The 24,422-nt window shown below is 42.0% G+C and overlaps 1 protein-coding gene across 1 annotated transcript in view; it reads right to left on the bottom strand.

Moving 5' to 3' along the window:
* Positions 1-24,422, bottom strand: part of APBB1 (amyloid beta precursor protein binding family B member 1) — a gene marked incomplete in the record, with an annotated part of 1,507,904 nt that overhangs the window by 1,237,491 nt on the left and 245,991 nt on the right. Inside the window, 1 exon segment of the mRNA XM_044073035.1 lies at positions 12,311-12,367. Coding sequence (XP_043928970.1) covers positions 12,311-12,367 — 57 coding nt within the window.

Here is a 24,422-nt window from a genome sequence, read left to right as displayed (position 1 = left end):
ACATGCAGGTATGCCTCCTTGAGGTCCAATGTTACCAGCCAAGACTCCTTGCCCAGCATGGGAAGAAGCTGCTGTAATGTGAGCATCCTGAATTTTGGTACGAGTAAATATGTGTTTAGGATGGATAGGTCCAAAATAGGTCTCCAATCTTTGCCCTTCCTTGGTACCAGGAATAGTCTGGAATAAAAACCTTGACTCTGTTCTTGTGCAGGTACCTCTTGAATAGCTTTCATGTCCATGAGATCTGAAATTTGTTTTTGTGCCTCTGCCCTTTGACTGTGTGGCAGGTTTGGCATGCCTCTCATTTTTGGAAGGGTGTGAAAGCGGAATCTGTAGCCTCTGTCTATAATGTCCAGGATCCATTTGTCTTTTGTGACAATATGCCAATTTTTTGAAAATAACGCCAGTTTTCTGCCTAAAGGTGCTGCCAATTGAGCCTTGCTTGGCATGCAAAGGGGAAAGTTATTGGTTCTGCTTTCTGAATGGCTGTGAACTATCCTCGCCACCTCTTGGTGTAGGTGCTTGCCATTGTCTGCCTCTAAATGATCCTTGAGATTGCCCTCTACCCCTCGCGCGCCTGTATGTACCTCTTTGAGGTCTGTCCGTGGCTGGAAAGGACCAATTTTTTGAAGGACAATTTCTACTGAAACGTGGAGGTTGTACCTGTAGGAAATCTTTCACAGTTTGCATTGATTTTGCCTTTTCCTCCATTTTCTTTAATACCTCCTCAGCTTTAACACCAAACAATACATCTTTTTGAAGAGGTGCATCTAGTAATTTAGCTTTGACATGATCTGGTAAGGTTTGCTCTTTGAGCCAAGCGTGTCTACGTGTGACTGATCCTGTAACAGCAGCTCTACATGAGGCCTCTAAAGCATCAAAACCACATTGCAAGGTATGTTTACCCACTTGCTCTGCACTATGCAACAAATCCTGCAACACTTTCAAATCTGGTTGTTCAGGTTGTGACATTTTGCTTTTCAACTTTGATAATAAAAACTGTTGATACTTTAACATATGGAACTGACAGTTTAATGCCCTCATGGTTAAGGTGGCCGAGGTGTATACCTTTTTCCCCCACCTTTCTAAAGCTCTGGAATCTCTCTCTGAAGGTAATGGATTTTTGGCAGTGGAGGCCTTAATTCCCTTGGGACCCTGTGAAATAGTTTCTGGGTCAGCCGCATGGCTTTTGTATAGAAATTGGTGTGAATCAGGAACCCGGTAATACCGGTCAGGCTTGACTGGAGCTGGAGGTAAGGAATCTGGGTTAAGGCTGGCCTCTGAATACACATCATCTAGTATGTCTAAGACAGGAGGGATAGCCAGAGGCCTGTGCTGACGGAGCAAGAAGAAATCCCTGAGCCTTTTCTTGGAGTCTGAGTAATCTTGGCCTTCCCAGTGGAAGTGTTCCCTCAAGGTATGCAAGGTTTCCCCAAAAGAGTAGTCCTCAGGGGGGGAGACAGAGGGAATGGACTCCTCTGCATCAGAATCTTCAAAAGGGGAGTAAGATTGTTCCTGGTCTTCAGAATGTTCTGAAGTAATGGAGGCCTGGTCCGAGGAAGGGTATTCTTCCTCCACTCTGGGCCTTTTGTCCGAGGGGGGTTGAGAACCCCTGATAAGAGTAACCAAATCCTCAGCCATTTTGAGCATCTGCTTTTTAGGCATGGGGCCTTTAGATTTAGTGAAAGCCTTAATGGAAAAAGAAGAAGAAGGCCTGAAGACACCTTGAGAGGTGGCAGGCCTGTCTAAACTCTGAGTTTCCCAGCCAAGAGTGGCTTTGGTATCTGTAGTCGGAGTGTGGGCCGAAGAGCCTGCGACCTCGGGCACAGAAGACACTGCTAATAAAGTGTCAATGGTAGTCAGGGGCTGTGTAGGCACCTCGCTGAGAACCGGAGCACCTGTAGTCGGCTTTAGCGTGGTGTCAGTAGAAGTCACGGACCTCGTATGTCGGTCCTTATCTTTGCGTCTTTTGCTCAAAACTGGAGTCGGAGTATCCGACGACATAATGTAATTAAACTTTTTGCCAAAATAGTGTTGGGCGAACTCCGCCCGACGCTTAATAGTGCGTCTGTTGAATGTAGCACAAAAACGACAGGCTGAGACGTCGTGGTCTGGGCCTAAGCAAGGAATGCAGAGGGAATGGAAATCCTTATGCAGTATTTGCTTCCCACATGAAATGCAATTATTAACTTTGTCTGACATCGGTCTGAGGCAAGAAAAGTTTCCCCAACGGGGTACTTAGCTTTCAAGAAGACTTCGGTTGAAAAATATTCGTAATCTCAGGAGCTGGCCGACCGGCACTTGCGAACTGCTTCTGCTTTGGGCACCGCGCGGCAAGAAAGACTGAAGAAAATGGCGTCGGCTGGTTCTTTTATACCCCTGTCACACTGACGTCAGGGAAGAAGCGACGACATCCGACGTCGGACCTAGACTTTGGAATTCGGCCGACCGAGAACCTGCCTGACGGCAGGAAAACCCATCTGTTATGACTGCAGCTGTATGCACAATGAACATCCTCTGTGATCTCTCCAGCTGCTGCATGTGCTTTATGAGGTACATGCTGAAAGAGGCGTTGTACTCAATAATGGGTCTTATAAGGGAAGAATACATGGATGTTATGATCTCCTTGTCCCTAGATGAGATAACCTTCGTAATGAGGTGGGGCATGTAGAAAGATTTCCATACAATGGAGGCAATATTGCAGTGAAAAGTCAGTTTGCTATCAACCTGGGTGCCCAAGTCCCTCACGACTGATGGCGTGCTTAGGACCTCATTTTTAATGTGATAATTTGTGGGGACATCACTCTCCCCAAAGGGGGATGATGCATTTTTTGGCATTCAGTTTGAGGCCATGTTTCTGGCACCAGTCATTTATTTGATTGAGACCGGCTTGGGGGATGTCCAAATCACTAGGAGAATTGATGACAGTGCCCAGCTTGCAGTCATCTGCAAACATGGTCAGCCATAGCCCATTGGTTTTGGCCTGCACCTCAGAAAAGTATATCCCAAACAACGAAGGTCTCAAGACCGATCCCTGGGGTACACCGGTCATTACTGGTCTACTGCTTGAGGTGGTTTCCCCTGTTTTGACTAGGTGGGTTCTATCAGTGAGCAAGTTTGCTACCCATCTGTTAACATACGGGATGATGCCTAGTTGAATGAGTTTACTATTATACCAGAGTGCGGAACAGTATCTAAGGCTGTGGCCAGGACAAGGTAGGCGGTGTGCACAGTCTTCCCCTCGTCCATGGCTTTGGTGACTATTTCAAAGAAGTCATCCAAATTTAAAAGGCGTGACCTCCCCTCGACGAAACCAAACTGTGTGGGATCGAGTGTTTGGAGGTTGTCAATGTCCTTGTTATTATGGTCCATGATCATCCGTTCCATGGTCTTGCAGATCAGGCTACTTAGGCTGATGGGTCTATAATTTCCTGGACTGGTGGACACTCCGCCTTTGTGCAAAGTGATGACACTGTTTAATTTAAAGGGCATATATTGAGTACATGTTCCATACCTGGCCATGAGAAAGCAGCCAAGGCCTATATTAGTAAAGATGTAATAATATGAGCAGAAATAGTTGATTCTGATAAAACTTTGTCAGAAAGGAAAAGTATTACAGATTAAAGACAGCAGCGTGTTTGTCAAAATGGGTTATTCACTGCACACCAGGCAAAAAGAAGGAAATTTATTCTCAAGTAATTGGGGAATATCAAGATGCAGGTGTGAGATTTAAGCTGCTGTATCCAGCTGCCTTCAGAATATTTTTCATGAAGAAGATGACGATGGAGACATTTTTGGATGCATAACAAGCTAAAGAAGAAATAAAAAATCTTTATTCATGTGATAGAAAAAGGTACTGCCAGTACACAGCTAGCTGGAATTTTGTAAATAATTATGTCATTTGTGAATATCAAACTGATTTATATAAGACGCTGGTGTTACAAATGTATTAGAACTGTATGTCATGTGTATATCAATCTAATTTGTACAGACGTTTGTGTTGAAAATGTATTCGTAAAGTGCTTGTGTTTGAAATATATACACAATGTGGAGAGAACAGAAATGCACATGCACTACTGTAACTGTTTAAATGCATATGTTTTAACAGAGGAAACTGGCAGACAGGAGTTTAACCTCAGTCCAGCAAACTTTAGAAACATATCTGAAATTAAATCACTTTATAGGCTATGCCATAAAGATGCTATCTCACAGGTTTCAATGCAGCCAGAGACATAGTCTGTACTAGGAATCATTCTGTATTTCTTTGGGATGAACTAATTACTACTCTGGAAGCATGGAAGTATGCAATTGTTTTAAGACTTCCAGCACCTACCACAGATCTGAGCAAAAGCCCTTGTGTGTGATTTTTACGGGTAGGTGCTAAGTCCTGCCAGCTTCCAGCAATAGGGGGTTTGCGTGGGAACTAGAAGTTGGATGACCAGAAGTGATGCAAAGTCTGCATGCTATCTCAGAAGTAATATTTTAGATATTATTTTGAGAAGTATCTTAGTGAGACAGAGCATTCTATATTCTGTCTCGGGCCTGACAACAAAACCACCACTGACCACATCATCTGCCTTGCTCTATTCAGTAGGGAATAGCAACTCTCTTAGATACAATCAGGAATATAGTGAAGCTTAGTTTAGATATGTTTTTTCTTTATTTGTCTGAGCCTGTCCTTCAATGTTATTTTAAATATTTTCTGTGATTTGAACTCTGATGTCACTGTGAATATATACACAGTGTTTTCTTGTTATTTTTATTTATTATTAAATATATTTAAACCTTTCATTGTGGATCATCTTTGTAGAGATATTTAAGTTTTGAGAATACTTGCATACTTATTTGGTGACACTGTGTGGGCCACTCCTAATAGCCTTGCTCTTGGTCAAACTACTATTTGTATTAATATTAATTTCACTCAATATACTGGGTACTCTTGTAAGGGCCTTAAAGTACCTGGCGAGGGGTTCAGGTGGCATTGACAACTACCTTATAGTCTGGGCAAAAGGGGGCATAGCCAGAAAACCTGCGCCACCCCTTCCCAGATGTGTGTGTGTGTGTGTGTGTGTGTGTGTGTGTGTGTGTGTGTGTGTGTGTGTGTGTGTGTGTGTGTAAATCAAATCTCAAACAGGGACACAAAGCACTTGCTGGATGGAGAGAGTGTTGGAGGACTTGGCTTGGAACCCTGGCTAAGGACTCAACTCTATAGCTGTGCCAGTGGGGAGTCTTATTGGGGATCTGCAGAAAGAGACAGGAACCAGTCCTGGACTGACTGCAGTCTCTGTGTGTTCTTAAGAGAAATTGCACTTGATGCAGAGAGCTGCATCTGGAAATACTGTGTGTGTACCTGTTATCCTCCCAGTGAACGTCCCCCAGTGGTGAGGATTGAGGTTCCTTGATTACTGGTCCAGTGGTGGGTCATCACAATCCAAAAAAGTGAGCCAGCAATTAAAAGGGGACATTGCCTTTCATTCTTCTGACAGTAGACCTCAGAGAAACTTTGCCACTGAAGCATTCTCCAGTACTCAAAAGGAAAATGCTTGACAGAGAGAGAGAAGCACAGAGGTTGACTAGAACAATCAGAGAGTACCTTGGACATGAACCAGATTCTGATGTTGGGAGATGATCAGACAGAAGACCAGTGACACTGAATTAGTGAGTAAACAGGAGATCATTAAGCATCAATCACATTTGTGAAAATATGGCTTTGTAAGAAAATGTGTCTTTGAAAGGCTGGATTTTGTTGTCTTTGTTAGACTTGTGGGTGGGCTGTAAATCATTTACCCCTATCTATGATACTAATGTTTAGAAGGACTCTAAAGGGGGAAAGTAACCAAGTAAAACAATTTTGTTATTATTTGTATACAACATTTCATGATCCAAACTGCAGGTTACATTGTGAAGCAGTTTTGTATAGTGTGCAGTCGGGAGGGGTCTTCTCAGGCACTGTTGTATATGTTAAAGATATTAAAGTAAACAAGTGTTTTTTTTTCTAGTTGCGAGAAACAAAGGCTATATACTACAAACAAGATAAGCAAGGATGGACAAAAGCAAGTTAAGATAATACTTCGATCGTGGGCTATTCAGGTAAGGGTTCGGGTACTGACTATTACATTATATTTAGAATTACGATAATAATTTCTCTTGTTTCACAAGACGGATGTGTACATTAACGTATTTGGGTTACGCTGTAAACAAGTTTTTTGTAAACAAAAAGGCTTGAAAATAAGACAAAATAATGAAAGGCAAGAAAAATGCCAAGTTTCTTGCATCTGCAAAGATATTAGCTTGTCAGACTTGGACCCAAACCTAATGAACTTGCTGCACATCCATAACTCTAACGGGACTAGAGCCATCCATTCCAGGGACCTAAATATGGCATACCACTTAAATAGGACATGCTGGAGGGACAGAGTTATCTCCTAGCGACTGCCTCATCTTTGGAATAGGCTACTTATTTATGTGAAGCAGAGCACTTGTATGACACTGTTCAAAAGGAACCTGGATGAATGGATGGGGCACTGTAAATTTTTACTAGGAATATCGCCCACAACCCTCCTGGACATGGACAGTCATTACTAAATGCAATCTTGGTTATTAACTAACATTTCTAAGGCATTACATTGGGATGAAATGACCTCTGGGTTGATAGCCTAGTAATCTCCTATAATCCTATGTGTATACATACATATATGAGGCTAACGTGCACTTGTGCCTTTATAAGCCTAGCCATGTAACCCAAATATATTCCATGGCCTATTTTGCCTTAGAGGTTATTTTAAAATGTAGTTGGTGGATTTATTTTCTTACGGCTAAAAAAACAATAAAACGCCACCCAGCTATCACAGTAAAACTTATTTATTAATGTTTTAGTGCTTTCATTCCAGGATCAAAGGAACCTCTTCAGAAACAAAGCTGCTACTTCCTAGATGTATTTAAAGACTAAAGGGCACCAAAATGAAAATACTTAAAGTGACAGTGCTGAAAAAGTGCATAAAAAATACAACCATAAATAAAGTGACTTAGTGCAATTAAATGAGTAAAAAACACTAATATATGTAAAAAGATACTTATTACAAATATATAACCTATATAAATCAATACACATATGAAAATTAATTCAGTGCAATCAAATACTTGCAGCTTTAGCTTTCAATGTAGGCTTGATAGAAATAAAGTAATATAAACCAGGAGAGACTCCTGCATTCAAAAGCAGTTAGCAAAAAAGTTCACACTCCTCTAGTTGGAGCTCCCAATCTCCTCCTCTGATAGGCACTGGGACTTTTTCCAAGACAGTAAACACAAATTTCTTAAAATCTTTACATACTGCTGAGTGTTTATATAAAGCATTAACAGTATGTTTCTTTTTGATTGCTTACAAATGCTGGTAAATTCTTTTTTTCACAGTACACCAATAGTCTTACCATTATGAAAAACAGGCCAGGAAAAACAAAAAGCCACAAACTACACTTTTTGTTTCACAACTGTAGTTCCCTCTTACTGTTGACAGTTTGGGGTAACCTGCCACAGAAAAAAAATGTGTCTTGTAAGATAAACCATCACTGTCTGCAGGTACCACAGCATTTCATTCCAGCATTTCTAATTACAACATCAATGCAGTCCCTGTTATGCTCAAATAAAAATTTAAGAGTCTTACTGTTCTTGTAAACGAACTTGGGTGCTCCACCCAGCTGCTCAATCAAGCAGAAGGATACAAATACCGTGCTCCTGTCGTTATTCGTTGCCTGTTTCAAGGAGTGAAAATGTCTGTTGTATTCCACCATGAAAGTTTGGGTCATATTTTCCTGATTGACCTCAAGCTCTTCATGAAGAACATTGAGTGTATGCCGTATTAGGGCCCTACATTTAGTAACCCTATGATCCAAGACACACTTGTACAGGTCTTCCAACGTCTTGTGCGGGTATTCCCCATCCCTGAAGAGCTGTTTCATAAAGTTGGCTTCCTCCCTAAATAAGTTGCCATCTGAAACAACCCTACTTAAACGAGCATGTGTCATAGCATTCACAAAATTTTCCAGCCCCTAGCCTCGGCAGCATGTGTTCTACAGGCTCATGCACTATGAGTGCAACATATAGGTTCATACTAGGCTATCTTGCCCTAAGGCATTTATAAGCCTAGCCCAAATTTTTGTGGCTTACGCCACCCCTTATATGAAAAAATACTGTGCCCATTAGTTTGTTGTGCCTCTGTCCAGCAGTGACACAGAGATGATTCCCGGGGTAAACCTACGATCTCCCATCCACAGGTCAAGATTTCTCTTGAACAGAGCCAGCGAGGTGCTCTGCCTCACATGGACCGGGATTTTATTCCACAGCATAGAGAGTCTCTGAGTGATAAATCTATCCCTCCAGCACGTCCTATTTATATCCGTGCTAAGGTTTAAGTCGCTTGCTCTAGTGGTTTTGGTGGATTTGGATTTTTGAGGTGGAGCATGTCCATTAATTCGGGTTGGACATGGCCTTGTATGTCAGGCACATGTCACCTCTGAGCAGATGGTATGTGACTGAATAGAGCTGGAGTTTCTTCAATCTGGCAGCATATGACAGATTTTGGAGTCCCTTTATCCTTTTGGTGAGGAACTTTTGGGGTCTCTCCAATTGCTGCAGATGTCGGGTGAGATACATCCCGAATGGGGCATTGTACTCGATCATTGGTCTGGTAAGTGAAGAGTACAGGGGAACAATGACCTCACTAGATCTGGATGTGAATCCCTTCATGATCAGGTGGGCAATGTAGAAGGTCTTTCTAACCACTTTAGCAACATGAGTGTCAAAAGAAAGGCCACTGTCAACCTGGGTCCCAAGGTCCCTGATAACCTCTTCTGTGCTTAGTGGATTGCCACCTATATGGTAGCTTGGGGTTACCTTGTTTTTCCCGAAGGGTATGACTATACATTTTTTGGCGTTTAACTTCAGGCCATGGCTCTGGCACCATCTATCTGTTTCCGTGAGTCCCTTCTGAAGGATATCCGTGTCCGATGCACTTTCCACTATGGCGCCCAGTTTGCAGTCGTCTGCAAACTTTGTCAGCCAAAGTCCTCCCATGTTGGCCTGTACTTCTGAGAAGTAGATGCCGAACAATAGGGGGCCAAGGATCGAGCCCTGTGGGACACCACTTGTGACCGGCTTGGAGTCTGACATAGCGCCAGCAACTCTAACCCTGTGGGTTCTGTCCTTAAGCCAGTTTGCAACCCATCTTGTGACATATGGGTTTACATTTAAGCTGGTAAGTTTTTCTACAATACCTGAGTGGGGTATTGTGTCGAAAGCCTTTGCAAGGTCAAGGCAGGCTGTATGGACTGCCTTTCCCTCATCAATGGCCTTGGTGACTGTTTCGAAGAAGTCGACCAAGTTCAAAAGGCATGATCTTCCCTTGAAGCCAAACTGGGTCGGGTCCAATGTCTGCAAGTCCCCTATATCTTTGTTTATGAGCTCCATTAAGATCCTCTCCATAGCTTTGCAGACTAGACTTGTTAAGCTTATGGGGCGGTAATTACCAGGGTCCGTAGAGGCACCGCCTTTGTGGAGTGGGACCACAGTTGCCGTACGCCACTCCTTGGGCACATATCCTGTGGTAAGGCTGAGATTAAACAGCTGCCTTATGTGCGGGTTTAATTCCTCATTTAGCTCGTGTAGCACACAGCTGGGGACACCATCCGGTCCCATTGATGCTGTGTTTTAGCTTTAGAGAGAGCAGCTTTCACCTGCGCATTTGAGATGTCTGGGAGGCTACACTCCGCTGGGATAGTTATCTCTCCTTTAGGGAGAGGGGGGTGAAGTTTGCACTGAACCTGTCTGCCAGTATGTTGGCAATGTCTGTGGGTTCAGTGATTTTTGTATCATTTGGACTAATTCTGAGCATATCTGGGAGTTTCCACCCAGGTTCCTAACATAGCTGAAAAAGGCCTTATGATTGTCCTTTGAATCCATGGCAATTTTCACTCAAAATTGGCCTTAGTTGATTTTATGAGTGCTCGTATTTTTTTACTAATAATGATCAGGGGTGACTTCCCTTTTATGGATTTTGTTCTATCATGTAATAGCTTTCTCCTCTTATTGTAAAGTTTGTTAATGGCTGGGGTCCACCAGACTGGACGTTTGCCCTTTGTGGAAAGAGTCTTGGTTTTATTTGGGATTGCCTGATCCATGCAGTCCTGGAGGTGTTCATAGAAGGCATTTGTAAGGGCTTCCGCAGCTTGGGTTGTGGTTTCCACTGGATCAGGGGCCTTGAAGGATACCACACCAGTCTTGAGTAGTGTGAAGTTTGCTTTAGAGAATTTCTTCACTGTGGTCTTTTTTGTTTGGGGTGGAGGCGGGATGTGGATTTCCAGTGAGATTAGTTTATGATCAGATCTCACCAATGAGGGATATACTTCCGGTGTGGAACATTTTGTCCCCATGTTTGTGATAATGAGATCTAGTACATTTTTTCCTCTCGTGGGAACAGTGACTAGCTGTTCCATGGCATTTGAATTTATGAACTCCAGGAACCGTTGGGCTAGAAAGTTAGGGCTTGAGTAATGTTCCCAGTCTATATTCGGGTAGTTGATGTCACCCAATATGATGGTGTTTGGAGATACATTTATAACCTCCAGTGTCTTCAGGAAGGCTGTGTGGGGTTCCTGAGTTTGAGAGGGTGGCCTGTAGCATGCTACAATTTGTAGAGCAGTTTTGCCTATGGTTAGTTGCACCAGGATGGTTTCCGAGTAGTGCTCCCTATAAGTGTTACCCAAGCAGTGAGCCAGGACCAGCTCCCTCTTTAGAGTGTAGTGGGGCTGACAACAGTGGCTCATTCCCATCTTCCCAAATAAGCTTCCTCCAGGACCTGTGACAGCTCATCTGGTTAAGTCAGGGTTTCTTCCCTCTAAACCATTGCAGTGTGAATAACACCTAAAATTTAATAAGGCTAAGGAAATTATCTGTTAGAAGTAAGATGAGACAAAAACAACTTTGCACTACTCTCAAAAAATTACTGGTAGAATCAGAATCAGACTGAAATATGACTGTGACTGGCACTGCAGTTCAGAACGGCGCAGCATCTTCAGATAATTAACTGTTATGTAAGGACAGATATGAATGAAACACTCTTACCAAAGAATGAAAACATTCTAATGTTAAAAGTGGTCTATGCACTGTGTACATTCAGAAAATCTATAGTTTAATGAAGGCATCTTGAAAATCCAAAATTTAAAATGAATACACTGAGCAATAAACACATCTGACTAACACATACTTTAAGTTCTAAAGAAGAAAACGGATGGAGGGTAATATCAGGTGAAAAAACTCAAAAATACTAACTTGGAATAAAAGGTTAGAACTGACAAGGAGGGTAAAGGTGCTGAAAAACTATAGAACATCAACAAAGCACTCCTAAAATACCCATAATCACCACCTAAAATAAACAGTAGCCTGGGAGAGCCACTAGATGAGACTGGAGAGGGTCCTCCTGTGCACAGAAATGGGAAATAAAGAAAAGCTAGCTAGCATGAGGAAGCTTTAGATGCTGAGCTGCAGGGTTCTAGGAAACAACAAAGATGGACTGCTCAAGTCATATCTGTTGATTTGCTCTTCCTCTTTTACATCAAACATTTAACAACTTCCTTAACTCCACTAGCACATGGTATTGGTTTCTTTTTTTTTTCTATATGTACTTTTCTAATAATTCAGTTTAATACACAGCTGTAATCCTTCACTTGTTCTTTACTTTTCCAGGTCTCAACATTTTTATTTTCATATACATTTATCCCATTTCATTCTAATAGCGTTTAGCTGCCTGATCTTTCCATTATCTGTACATTCCTTCTACAGTTTAGTGAACATACACGCTTGTGTGTTTTTTAGAATCCACTCCTTTATCAAGCTTGCTAACGTACTTTAACTCCATGCCCCAAACCATCCCTTTATTTATCCAAGTCAGTACACCTTAAGAAGACCACAGCCAAGTATTTGTCTTTCCCTTCTTCTACCCTGAGGAGTATTAAACTATGTACACGCATGACCACTCATTTTAAATGGCACTCTTGCACTGACATACAAAACACCGTCAGAAACTGTAAAATCCAGATTTAGCAGCTTTCATAACCACCTATTCTAAAACAGTGTTTTCCACAAACTACTAGTCTTACACAGAAGCATTACCTGCAGCAACAATTTAATTTTATCATGTCAGTTATGATGTCAGAATGAACCTGATTTTTATCAGTAAATTTTATATACACCTATGACTGCATGACAGTTAAGACATTATTACTAGATGTTTTGCAATAACAGTTCAAAGATCACTTACTTTCCAAAGGTCCCCTTCATCACATCTGTCACTATGACCAAGTCCTGTCCAGGTCAGCTGCAGGAGAAGAGGAAAAACGTGGAGAAAAAAGATTACACATGGTCAAGGGAAGCAAAACAACAAATGCTAGCATCTAAATCTTACAAAGTTGTAAGCTTAAGACTACGGAACTTTATGTAGAGATGAAATTTGTTCATACAATGGTACAGTAGTTTGCTCAACTTTCTATCTAAAATACAGTTTTATTGAGACAGATATTTGGTTTTACCACCTGTTATCCTGTGAGTTCATAGTCTTATGTAGCATCAGATCTCAATGCTTTTATCTTCCAGTGCAAAGACATAGTAGACAATGGCTGAAATGTTTACAAAAGCTTTTCACATAGGAAAGGGATCCCTTAATAACAGTTTCCAACAGAAGACAACAGTCTGTGATGCTGTACATGGACTACAACACAGCTTTGTATACAGTGAAAGAGTACCATACTGCTCTTTCCAGGGTCACAGACAAAAGTTATAGCCAGTGACGTTGGCATAAAAAAAATAAGGCTCTGGTTATGGCTCAAGTGGCATGACTTTGATTAGTGATTCGGGCTCCTGACAGTGGTGGTACAAAATGATATGCTTGCCCATCCTGAAATGTAAGGTGGAGCACAGTACGGCACATACAGCTACAGTTCTCAGAGGAAGGGTGGCATTGTACTGGACATCCTGGGGTTGGGTTAAAGGTTCACTAAGTCACTGCTTGATGGCAACTCTAATTAGAGGTGCACTGAAGTCTACAGTCACAGGGGAAGGATACTGTGACTGCCAACAGTGATGTGGATGGCCAATCCCCCAGCCCTGTAGTAGGGTTAATGCTTGCACAAAACTGCACTCACTGTGCTTTTTGGGAGCATCCTAGCAAACTCTCAGATGTCTGCCTGACCACCCCTGTGGATGTCTCTTCCTTTAGTGGAGCTAGGGATTTCCTACCACTAGGGAAAGGATGGACTCAACTCTCTCGGAAGGATTCTGAATGACCTGCAGGCAGAGGGGGAAAACATCTTGGAAAAAAAAAACAAGCAAAACATAAGACACGCTGCTGTCCCAATGACTACAACACATCTCTTGAACAGAAACAATCCGTTCATGTTACTTATTTACAATCAAAGAATGCTGCACTGTCTACAAAGTTGCAAAAAACAAAGGCCAACAAAGATGTGATGAAGGGAGGGGACTGCTCCTGTAGTACATTTCAAAGTAATAATGGCACAGTGACTACTGCTGCTTCCTCTACTTCTGGGGTTCAGGGTTTGAACTCCATCTCCTCATAGTGCTTGTGTGAAGTCTCCAGGTTATTCTGGCATCTGCATGAGATTCCTCTGGATACTTCAGTTTTATCTCACATCTCAAAAACATGCTGACTGGCTCTTTTAACAAAGAACATTTTAAGATACTGTGAAACTCTTCTCCTCAGGTATTCTCTGTAAATACATACAGACAGACAAATATTTGAAGCTCAGGCAATAATGCGCTTCTAGCCTGCCAATATACCATAACAGTCATTCCCATAAAAAGCATCTTAAGTTGTTCTTGAAAACATCTACATTAATATACTTTGCTAATCTATTCCCATCATCAGCTATTCTCTCAGAGAACCAGTCAGTACATCTCTACAACTTTTTGAGAACACAAACATCCTCAGAGGTAGTCAATAAATGCTCTATTTACCCAAGTAAAGTCTCGTCTTAAATATCTATATGAAACACTGCACAAGTTCAGACATTTTAGTCTTTCAGAATAACTTAAAGTTTCACATCCACGGATTCTCGTGGTGTGTTTCTGCTAGACTCTTTCTAATTTCCTTATGTTTTTCTTAAGGTTTCCATATTGCTATTCAATACTCTAGTTTGGGCCTAATGTAACTTGCAATGATTTCATCATTTCTGATTTCCTAGACTTTATAAATCTTTTTATACAACCTACAATTTTCGAACTGTCATTAAACTGGGTGATATGAATAGAAAAACTCAAGCTGGATCTTTACCATATACCAAAGTCCTTAAATGAATCTATAGTTACAATCATTGTGTGCTGTATTAAATATAAATTTTAAATGTACGATTCTCAAATCTCTTATGCGTAGTTGTTGGTGTATTTATCTGTATATTTTCCTGTGCCCAAACGATCAATTTAGACAAGCTCTTTTGCAGACATGCCCTATCTGTAACACATGTAATCATTTTACCCATTTTCAAGTCATTTGTATACAGACTGCAGAATTCCACAGGAGAAAAAAACTGATCTGAAATATATAACCTAAACACATATGGGCCTAGGACAGAGCCCTATGGGACATCCTATTGTAATCTAGAATTTCACCTGTCCAACTGCTGTATGATAATTGCCATGTCCTACTTACAAGTCATGCTGCTATCTTAAAGATTACATCAATACATAGTTGTTCTAATGAACTTATTAGTGTTTTGTATATGACCCTATCAAAGGCCAAAATCTATATAAACTACATTACAGCACAGATTTTTTATTTATAGCTATTACACTGTTACAGAAAATCATGTTCATCATTTAGTTATTCAGAGCTACGTATCACTTGGTGTCACTGCGGGAGAGTTCGAGAAATTTTGCTTGCAATGCAAAGTCATCCTTGGCAAGAAAATTGAAATTAAGTATTATTTTCCACTTGCATTGCTTGTTTTCATTGCATTCTTAAAGATGAATGTGCTATTTACTGTTATCCCAGCATGTGTTTAGAGTTTTAAGTTACATTTTCCCACTGCTATAAGGGCTGCTGTTCTGCATTTGTAGTACTCTAAATACACTGTGTCTACTGTTTACAGTGCTTTTAGGCATCTAATAATGTGGTTCCCTAGCACTTTGGCTCCAAATAAGAAGTTATGTACCTACCATAACGTTCCATGTTAGTTGTCTTCTCTCGCCTTCTTTCTTGCTTGATGGGTTCGGAGCCGATCCCTCGGCTCCGACTCGGCACTTGGCTTTAGCTCGAGAACTCCTTTTACCAGCTCGAGGCAGCCCCATATCCCATGATGCAAGGCAGGAAGTACCCAGATCTCGTTTGTTGACAAAAGGGCAATAACACCAAGCATAAAAATACTTCCCAAAGGAAGAAGAAACTTACAGATGGAAAAAGGACCAGGTTGAATGGTCTTTAGCATAATAGTTTCTTATACAAGGTCTGTCCAGGCCAGGGGGAAGGAGGGAGGGTCGCAAGAAAGAAGGCGAGAAGACAACTAACATGGAACGTTATGGTAGGTACATAACTTCTTAATGTTAAGTTGTCAATCTCGCCTTCATTCTTGCTTGATGGGACCGCGTCCTAGCACCTCTATCCTGGGTGGCTCAATGGAACAAACTCTTGAGGACTGTAGAGCCAAAACTGGCTCTGTCCCTGGAGGCCAAGTCCAATTTGTAATGGGAAACAAAAGTGTGAGGAGTGGCCCAAGTGGCGCTGCACAAATAGTGTCCAAAGGCAGTCTAGCTTGAAAAGCTGTAGAAGTAGCTAAACTCCTAGTTGAATGTGCTTTAGGTTTTGAGCACAGCTGTTTTCCCCTGATCGTATAAATTTCAGTGATGACCGAAGAAAGCCATCTGGACAAAGTCACTTTAGAAACAGGAAGGCCTTTTTATTATCCGCATAGGAAACAAAAGTTGATCAGATTTCCTAAATTTTTTGTTCTGTCCAAATAATATCTAAGCTGACGGTGGACGTCAAGATAATGTAGCTTTTGTTCAGCTCTATCTGAATAGTTAGGAAAAAATACAGGAGATCAATGGATTGATTCAGATTGTTTTTGAGCGACCTTAGGTAAAAATGATGGATTAGTTCTCAAAGATACTCTGTCTTTGTGAAAAATCAAATAGGGGGTCGAACCGAAGAGCATGAAGTTCAGACACCCTCCTGGCAGATGTAATAGCCACTAGGAATAAAGTTTTCCAAGAAAGATATTTCAGGGAACAAGAAACAGCTGGCTCGAAGGGGAAGAATCAAGGATGTCAGCACTAAATTTAGATCCCACTGAGGAGGAGGATTCCTGATTGGAGGCTTTAGTAGGAAAATTCCTTTCAAGAAGGCCCTGCAGAGCCTATGGGACATAATATTATGATCTGCTATCCCAACATGAAAATTAGAAATAGCAGCCAACTGAACTCTGACTGTGGAAGAAGAGGAGCCTGCATGAAAAATCTCTGCTAAAAAGTCCAGAACTGCCTGAACAGGGGCAGTAAAAGGATCAATATTTTGGGCCTTAGCCCAATAAGAGAAACGTTCCATTTGCTCGTAAATCCTCCTGGTAGAGGATTTTAGTGAAGCTACTATGATATCTCTAACTGGGTTAGAGATCAAAGGAAGCCTGGCTAGGGAAGGAAGTGGAGCAACCATGCTGTGAGGTTGAGAGAAGGGATTGATCGGTGCAGCTGACCGGATTGGTGAATCAGTAGATTTGGCACTGGGTCCAGATGCCACGGCTGCACCAAAAGGTGATGATGGAGGAACGGGAACCAAACTTGTCGAGGCCAGTAAGGGGCAATGAGAATCAATTTGGCTCTCAAAGCGGTAGCTTTCTGGATCACCTGAGGGATCAGAGGAAATGGAGGAAGGCATAAAGAAGTCCCTGGGGCCAATCCTGGGTCAGAGCGTCTCTGGGGAGATGGCCTGATAGAGGGAAGAGGCTGAAGAAGTCTGGACATTTGCTGTTTTGGGGAGTAGCAAAAAGATCGCAACATGGACGACCCCATTCCAGAAAAATCTCTTCCGCTATGGATTGCTTGAGAGACCACCCGTGAGGCATGAGAATAGCTCTGCTCAATCTGTCCGCTATAATGTTGGTTTTGCCAGGGATATGCGTTGCTACCAGAAACCGATGAGAGGAGATCGCCCATTGCCATAGTCTGAGCTTCTCGACACAAGGGGTAGGACTTGGTTCCACCCTGTTTGTTGATATACCAAACTACAGACATGTTGTCTGTGTGGACTGTCTGGAAGAAAGTCGCTGAGGGCTTGCAACGTTAAAAGCACTGCTCTCATCTCCAGGACATTTATGTGCAGATGGTACTCGAACGGTTGCCACGTCCATGAACCATCCTGCCCTGATAATGACCCCCCCACCCGATCAGGGAGGCATCCGTGGTGACAGTGGCTATCGGGGACGGAGGTACAAAGCATCTGCCTTGGTGAACCTGAGACGATGTGATCCACCAAGCAAGATGTTCTTTGCATGTTTGTGTCACCAGAATCTGGTGACGCATTGGGAGCTGCTGGTATGACCACTGTGTGAACAGCATCCACTGAAGGAGGCGCATGTAGAATCGAGCCAGGGAAGAAGAGTGATGGCCGCAGCCATGAGACCTAATACCTTTAGAACCATTCTGGCCTGTACTTTCTTGCTGGCCAGAATGATCCTGACATGAGTCTGAATGTCTGAAACTCTTTGTTCTGTAAGGGTAGCTGACATCCGAACAGTGTTTAAGTTTGCGCCTATGAAGGTAATAGACTGGGGCGATAAGGATGACTTTTCAAGTTGACTGAGATGCCCAAATGAGAACAAAGGTCTATTGTGTAATCCCTGGCTTGTATAAGCTGATGCCTGGTGGTGGCTGACAGGAGCCAGTGTCGAAGTGAACACCTGGAATCCTTGACGTCTCAGGTGAGCCGTGACCACTGCCATGCATTTGGTGAACACTCTGGGGGCTGTAGTGAGACCAAAGGGCAGGGCTCTGAACTGGAAATGACTGGACCCCAGCCGAAGCGGAGAAATCTCCTGGAGCGTCTGTGAATTTTGATGTGATAGTACGCATCCTGAAGATCTATTGAGCACATCCAGTTGTCCTTCTGTAAGAAGGGTAGAATTGACTGAAGAGTGACCATTCGAATCTTGTCTTCCTGACAGACTTGTTGAGTCTGCTGAGATCCAATATTGGTCTCCAGTCTAAAAGAACCTTGAGTAGATTCCGGCTCTGAATGGTCTACTGTAACTGGCTGAATGGCTCTTTTGCAGTAGTTTTGCGATTTCTAACTCTGCAATGTCCCTTAGACCGGGTGGTACATCTGGAAGGGAACTTGAGGGAAGGGACTTTCCTCGAAGGAATTATGTAACCCTTGGATATGATCGACTGTACCCATCTGTCTTGAGTGAGGGAATGCCAGGCTTCTGGGTACAGTGATAATCTTCGACTGCCTCCAAGGAGGGACAGCCGGGCAACACCTCAGGGATGCTGAAAAGGCTTCTCAGGAAGAGACTCCCTGTTGCCCTGGTTCTTGGACCCCTCTGCCTCTAGAGCGGCGTCTGTTGTTGTTACCCCTCTGCCTCTAGGGGTAAACTGACCACGTGAATCCTCCTTGGGATTTCCACCCTTCTGTCCTTTGGGATAAGGCCTAGAAGGTGGAAAACGGACTCCAACAGCAGAAAGAGTCTTGTCACACCTGGTCAAGGTCTCCTTCACCTGAGGGCAAAACAAAGCTGACCCATCAAAGGGAGAATTTGTGAAGGACGCCTTAAAGGGATCCGCAAAATCACATAGCCGCATCCAGGCTTGGCATCTAAGAGCCACACCTGTGCCTGCGTCCATCCGCAGCATAAGATATTAGCCGCATGGAGGAGTTAGCAATGGAATTGAGGGTTCCTAGCTGCTTGGGCCCCTGCAGGATCCTGAACTACTTCTCCCAGCTCCTTGAGGATATCTCTGGAGTCTGGTGAAGTGACAAAGATAATTCATGAGGAAAACATCCGCTATCCATGGTCCTAGAGTCCTTATTAGGAGGATGGACCGCAGCCACCACCATGGCATCAGCAGGGACACCTTTGGTAAGGAATTGTTTGTCACTAGGGGCAGTGATAAATTTAGAAGGCCTCCTAGGGACTGGCTCTACAGAGTCAGGAGCTGTCGGAGGGCCGAGATCCAAACGCCTCTAGGTATACTGACTCATCCTCAGAGGGATTGTTGGTGGGCCAGTTTCCCTCTGTTTCAGAAGTTCTAGGATGTCTGAGAAGGAGACATCCTCAGAGGGGATCTAGGGGATCCCTCTGACTCATCAAAGTCAGTATCCGGAGGATCTCTGGGTCCTGTAGCAAGAGAAGTGGCAGAGATGTCAATGCTCCCTCCCACGGCTCCAGCCGACGAGGGTACAGCTACCAGGACTCTCTGGCTGAAGACATGGTGCCTAAACAACACACCAAATTAAATTAAATTAATGATGGGATAGGAAAATTGACTGACTAAAAATTAAAAGAGACAGATTAAACTATCAAAAATTAGTTTAAACTCGGCTTAAATATCACAAATGTGAACAACTTACCAGTGACAACTTAACATCCAGTAATTTTACATTAACAGGGTAAAGGTCTGCACTCTTGTGGCAGGAGAAGGCTAATTTCACCTATCTGAGCTGGGAATTGCTTGTGTAAAGTTTACAATATGGTTACCTGAGTGGCCTGTGGGCATACCTAGTTTAAAAAAAAATTTTTTTTGCTTGTATGTAAGCCTTGCATTTGCTTGACACTTCTTTTTATGCAGCAGCAGTAAGTGGTGCCCTTTACATACACAATCACTAAAAGTTGTACTTCCCCTGCAAAAACTACCACTGAAATTTTCCACAGTCCCACGGTACTCAATGAGTAACTTGAGCAGCATTGCCACATTTAGTTAGCTCTAAATTATATTATTAAATTACTCAGAACTATTGCTGCTCAAACAGCAATTGGTTTGTGTGCTGGACAGCACAGCTAGATAGGTTAACTGTAGATTACACAAAGTAAAAACCCATCCCTTGTCCAGTTGCAAACAGTCCTCCATTCTTTTCCCTTGTAAAGCACATATTAAGGACATGCAACCATGGATAGGCATTTTCCTGCTATCTGTACATCTAGCTTGGTGGACATGGGCATCCTGAGGCAATGTAGCAACTGCCTTAAGTACACAGACCACGACTTAATTCTGAAACAAACTAATACAGTATGTAAGAAATGCAATTACACAATGTCACTGGAGGCAAGACCCTCGCATACAGACACAAAAAACGCCAAGCAGGTATTCAACAACAGACGCACAACACTCATCCCACTTACAAAGGGAAAGACACACAGACCCACCTATGCGATGCTCACATGTAACTTATCCAAATCACAAAGGACTCAGATGCAGTTCTCAAACTCTGCATGCACACAAAGAAGACAACTCCCAGCACAACACAAATTCACATATCATTGTGTCTCAACTACAAAGCCCATAAGGAGTAACATCACATAACCCGATACTTTGGTCACAGGAGACTCCTTTGTGAGACACACGGATGTCCCTGTCACCAGGCTGGATAAGGAGAAGGTTACAGTTAGTTGGTTGTCCGGGACCACTCAGGTCCCTAAACCCCAAGTACTAGTATGACTCATTCATAGTCCATGAGCATATAAATGACCAGAGGCATACCTCCTTGGGCTATATGAAGAGAGACATAATTGAGCTCGCAGTATGTACGCATCACAGACAAGAGCCTAGCACTGAGCAACATTCCACTATCTCCAAGGATGATGCCACAATACCAACAGAAAATGACTGACTTTAATAAGTGGCTTAGCTACTTGTGTCATTCCAAAGGGGTCTGATATTTGTCAGCTTTAGATGCAAACTGTGGAACAGACATAGAAATGAGGACATTAGAGCAGAAGGCAAAGTAGCTCCAACTGCAGAGATGGTCAAAGAGATCAGAGTACTGTGGTTCAGGCACATGTGCAAAAAAAGAGGAAGACAATCTAGTAAAGATGATTTGGGACAGACAGGAAGAAGGCAAGAGAAAATGAGAATGAACACTAAAGAGGTGGATGGATTGCATAAGAAAAGACCTGCAACAGTCAGGCATGAGTTGCAAAGAAGGCAGGACAGTGGTATTCAATCCAGAGAGATGGTGACATTGACGTGACACTTAAACCACATGTAGAAAAAGGGATGCTGATGATGACAAGGGTGTCAGAGGAAAAACAACAGACTTTAACCTAAGTGGCTTCAGTGTAGGACAAAATGTGTGGTGTATCCATAAACTTTAATGGGCTTATCCTTGCATATGCGAAGGTTACTCATTAAAGTCTACGGACACAACACATGTTATCAGAATGTAACATCACAGTAGTAAATGCAAAATATATTTGGTCTTAATAAAAAGTTTACAAAGTTTTTTATTAAAGAAAGTCCAAATTTGTAACTGTAGACATGTATAAAAAAGCATTGCAGAGCTCATCTCAAATGCTGCACTATGATCTCATCAGAAGATTACTTTAAACATTGTTTTGATGTGTTGCATTCAAATAATTTACATTTCAAAATGTGCCACATTCCTTCTGCAATTCTCCACTGAACATGCTGCTTCAATTTCTTTTACACAGTGTCTGCTTTGTTTCCATATATTCTGTTATGAATCTTTTGTGCATTGGTTTAGATTTCAGCTTTGCAGAATTATCTACCAGTAATTTATTTATTTAACATTTGTTGACTGGGAAAGTCCGACTAGGAAAGAGCCTATTTTCAGCTACAGCCCGTGGAAAAACGCTCCGGTAGCACGTTTTTGGAATGTGGGAAGTAAATGGAGCACCTGGAGGAAATCCATGTGAACAAAGGGAGGATATGCAGATTCCGCAGAGAAGGCACTCCAGATGGAAAATGAACCGGAGAACCTCTTACTGTGAGGTGACAACGTTAACCGCTGCACTACTGTGCCTTTACAGCCCCATGATCACTGCACATGAATGCTGGAAAAACGTGACATAAAATTAACAAGTCACGTCCTTAGGAACACAATCTTCAGTATGTTCTGTTCCCTGGTAGGTCTTTTTTTTTTTTTTTTCTTTTCTGAAGCAATTCTTTCTGAACATTCACCGATATTAAGAAAATGTACAGTGTGTATCAATATATTCCAGTGGGCTTCTGGTAAATTTAAGTCCCCCAGTCATGATTATTTTTCCCTCCTGTACGTATTTCAAAAAATTTATAAATTCCTCTACGTCAACAGCACTTGACTTTGGTGGTCTATACACTCCAACAATTATGTGCTCCAGGGTTGTCTTTACTGTCACAATTACACAACATACAGTATCTGTTATCAAACATGTAATAATCCCAGGTCTTATACAATCTTTAATATATCATAATACATTGATCTGCATTTTTTTAGAACACCTGATAAAACAAAAACATGTAAACTCTGACAGAAGTGGCTTCCCTGTCATTAATCTCGAAATAGAAGTTTTATACGTACCATAACAGATCCATGTTGTCTTCTTCCAACCTTCTTAACCTGTGCAGTTATTGAATTCAACTAGGATCATATGCCAGCACTTTCAGAATCTTCAGTCCTGGAGCTCTACCTCCTTGACCCACAACTCCCTGCTCTGACTCTCTCCAGATGTCATTAGTCATTGCAAAAGAATCGTCATCCACTTTGTAATTCCTTTCAGCCTCCTCTGCGTTCTTAATGCTAAATTTTTTTGTGCTTGTTTTAGCTTAGTGTTTCTCAGGTGTATTTTCTAGGGTTAGACAGATTAGGTACTTTCGCTCTTTGGTGTTTTTACCGCTTCCTTTTCCTATTCCATTTTATAAAAAAAAATCTTTATTGGCTTTACTCTTCATTAATCTTGTGGTTTTAATTGCTACAATTATTTTGTTACATTTTTCTGCTCTGTGTCTTTGTCAAGTTGGAATCCCCTGCAGTACAGATAAGTCAGCTTCAGGTTTAAAAAAATCAGTTTCATGCGGACACAAACTACTCCCACAAGACATGCATGATAAGGTGTTTACTGTCCGAGTGCCCTGGCTTATTGGACATCCAAGCTTGTTTTGAAAAGCCTTCTGCAACCTTTGGCTGCTTCAGCTTCTTTTCTTGTCAAGGGAAAGGATATGAAGTCTGAGAAGAGAGGGTAAAGGATAAGGACTCTACAAAATCTCCCGCAGATCCAAGCCCAAGGATAAGGAGGAGTGCTGTCACACCCCAAAACTGGGACCAGTAATCAAGGAGCCTCAATCCTCACCACTGGCACCAGGGGCCATGCTCACTGAGAGGTTAACAGGCACACACAGTATTTCCACATATAGCTCTCTGCATCAAGTACAATTTCCCTTAAGAGCATAGAGAGACCACAGTCAGTCAGAATACAGAATGCAGTCTTTCCCTCTCAGAGAGTTCTCAAATTAATAACAAATACAACTTAAAAAAACAAAATGATAAAATACCAACACCCCCGATCCAAGTAGTAGGCGAATTTAATGAAACACTTAGCGCCTCGGCTTACACAGCCTTCCAAGAGTAAAAACACTACAAAATACTGTTTGCTTATATACAGCATATTACACAAAACAATTAATCAATTAATCATACAATTCAAATGACATACTTTCAATTACATTCTTTGTTGAGTCCCTGAGGCTCCAAAGTACCATACTTTGAAATCAGAAGGGTTTCTTTTTTTGAGTTTGTTTTTTAAAGACACACATTCACCTGGGCCAACTTGCAATTTTTCCAAGACACGTTCCAAGTTCTCAAATTAATGTCTGAAATATCACTGCTGGGCTAGCTTGCAGAATGACATCATTTCTTGCCATCTGACTTCTAGTGCCCAGGCCCAAAACAACCACTGATGGCAATGGTAGAATTTAGCATCTACCTGTAAAAATACACAGAAGATGGCTTTTCCTCAGATCTTTGACAAATGCTGGAAGTCATAAAACAATACAACACTTCCAAGACAATACAAAAAGCCTCTCAACACCGACTGTGCATCTCCGGTCTAGACTATGAAGTAATTTAATTTCAGCTATTTTTCTAAAATTTACTAGACTGGCGTTAACCTCCTGTATTCCAGTTTCCACTGTTAAAGTATATACATTTAAACGGCTACAATAGTGCATGCACATGTCTGTTCTATTCCAGTTGGGCATGGTGTGGTTACATTTTAGCACAAATACTTTATAAACTACATTTTCAACACACCTGTACAAACCTAGTTTGGTATATACATGGCATACATTCTAATGCATTTGCAACACAAGCATATTATGTGAATCATGTAAATAGTAAATAATGTGGGAAGAAATAGCCAAGGAATTGTTATGGC

The sequence above is a fragment of the Protopterus annectens genome, chromosome 5.part1 (assembly GCF_019279795.1).
Source record: "Protopterus annectens isolate FY-2018-M chromosome 5.part1, PAN1.0, whole genome shotgun sequence".
In the NCBI taxonomy this organism is placed as follows: Eukaryota; Metazoa; Chordata; order Ceratodontiformes; family Protopteridae; genus Protopterus; species Protopterus annectens.
This window is presented reverse-complemented; position numbering and strand designations above follow the sequence as displayed.